The sequence below is a fragment of the Nematolebias whitei genome, chromosome 6 (assembly GCF_014905685.2).
Source record: "Nematolebias whitei isolate Nwh7 chromosome 6, NemWhi1, whole genome shotgun sequence".
NCBI classification, from domain to species: Eukaryota; Metazoa; Chordata; class Actinopteri; order Cyprinodontiformes; family Rivulidae; genus Nematolebias; species Nematolebias whitei.
The window spans coordinates 49553418-49555541 of record NC_056503.1 but is presented as its reverse complement, the minus strand read 5'-3'; the positions used below and the strand labels follow the sequence as shown (position 1 = coordinate 49555541).

At 41.2% G+C, this 2124-nt stretch overlaps 1 protein-coding gene across 1 annotated transcript in view; it reads right to left on the bottom strand.

Moving 5' to 3' along the window:
- Positions 1–327: 327 nt before the first annotated feature.
- Positions 328–2124, bottom strand: part of LOC119411454 (calpain small subunit 1) — a 9822-nt gene continuing 8025 nt past the window's right edge. The window contains exons 8-11 of the mRNA XM_037678406.1: positions 1935–2013; positions 1737–1853; positions 735–793; positions 328–375 (exon numbers count right to left, since the gene is read on the bottom strand). Of these exons, the coding sequence (XP_037534334.1) occupies positions 349–375; positions 735–793; positions 1737–1853; positions 1935–2013 (282 nt within the window). The 3' untranslated portion in view covers positions 328–348. The remainder of the gene's footprint in view (positions 376–734; positions 794–1736; positions 1854–1934; positions 2014–2124) is intronic.

Below are 2124 nucleotides of genomic sequence, written 5' to 3'. Positions count from 1 at the left end.
ACCCGATAAAAAACACAAAACAACAGTTCAGTTTCAGTTGGGTCACTTTACTTGAACAGTCAGAGACTTTTCCATGAACTTTGTCAGCCTAATAAAAGTGAAAATCTTTAGAAATAAACAAACTTTGGTTGTTGCAGCGCCACCTGGTGGCAGGAGGTCCTCAGCTCGCCCTTGGGCTCGGTTGATCCCAGTTTTATTTTATACTTTAGCTGTTTGTGGTCCTGCTGGATAAATATGGCAACATTTCGAGCACAACTGCACATTCGTAAACAAACAAACCAACAAGAAAAAACCATGGAAGGAGCTGTGAGAAGATGTCTTCTGTGTGGAGCGGCTCTCCTGCACGCTTCATGAATACATCGTCAGCTGGAGCCACTGCCAGACACAAAAACGTCTGTTAGTCGGTTTGAAACGAGACATTTGGATTTGCTGCTCTTCAGTAAACAAAAAGCACAAAAACTTTATTTACAAATTATTTTATGTGAAGACGACGTGTTTATAGGAAAACATCAGTAAAAACTAACTAATGACACTTTCAGAGATGCGTAAAAATGTGACTTTTGCAACCAAATAGCGTTGTACATAATTTAGCGGGATTAAAGCAATATTTTGTGTTTAATTAATAAGTGGCACTAGAACGGATTATTACTGAGCATCAGCCAGAGTAAGTTAAAATGTTTCTTTGCTCAGGTAAGTTCTTCATGTTGTATATTTTTAAAGCTAATCTGTTTCACCTCTTTGATGTCCAGGGAGATGGTGCCGTCGCCTTCTTTATCCAGAGTTTTAAAAGCTCCTGACAAACACAAACGCATCGTTAGATACAGATTAACGTTCCCTTCAGGACGGACAATTCATGATCAAAACACGTTAACTGAGCTGTGAGCAAGGATCCACGTTTATTCTGTTCTTGCAGCAAACTGATGTTGAAATCAGACAAAGATGTCACACTGACTTTAAACAATGTTTTAATTTATTGAGAGGAAAAGATCCCCAAACCAACCTGGCTCCTTCAGGTAAAAGTTATCACTCTTGTTAAATAAATATTGATTCTAATAATGTTATTTAATCAACATAAAGTATGGAAATACACTGTGTTCTTATCCAAATGTTACAGAATATTTCAGGAGGAATATTGTGTAGCGATGGTTTAAAATAGTCCTTTTTATTATTTTAAACTTCGTTAATTTTACGATTTTAGAGCGAAAGAAACGGGTAAGAAAAAAAAAGAGGAGCAACCAAAAAAAGTAAAAGTTCGATAAATTTAATGTATTTCCAAACACTTCTCTGTGGTTAAACGCACAAACATAAAAATAAAATAGCTTCGCTAAAGCTAAAGAGGTAAAAAAAAAAATGAGTAGAAGCTAACGCTAAACCGCTAACGGCTAAGACGACTGTCGCTCAGTTTGCGTCACATCTTTGTCTCCTTCCAGTTGACGCTGCGTCGACCAATCACATCTTGTCACATGTTCACGTCGTCAGCCAATGGCGTGCCTAACGGACCCTTCGAGACACGCCCACAACAGACGGGAACAATCGTGAGAATTTCGTTAGTGGACTTAAAGTTGGCGAAACCTAATTTGAGGGAGGGAGGAAGGATGGATTCCAAAGTAAGCTAAAATGCTAATCCGCTAAACGGTTAATTGGCTCTGCTGTTAGCTGTTAGCTGTTAGCGTGTTAGCAGAACGTCGCCCTCGACTGGTGAAAGGCATCAGAACCAAAGTGAAGCAGGGACTCACTGCACATGGCGTCCAGTCGAACCAAGCAGCCGATGAAGTTATCAAAGTCCATGTTGCCGTTCTCGTCGCTGTAGCGACGGACGATCAGCTTGAAGAGTTCTTCATTCAGAGGGAAACCTGCAAGAACAAAGACGACCCGTCTGAGATCCACCAGAACCTTTCAGCTGACTCAAACGCAGAGCGGGCCGATGTCCTCACCTGCTGCCTTGAAGGCACGCGGCAGCTCGTCGGAGCTGATCGCACCTGAACGATCCGAGTCGTGGGATAAATAGATGCCCTGAGGAGAAACGAACAACACGTAAACACAAACAAACACAGAGCTGAACCCTGAACACAACACATAAACAAAAACAAACACAGAGCTGAACCCTGAACACAACACGTAAAC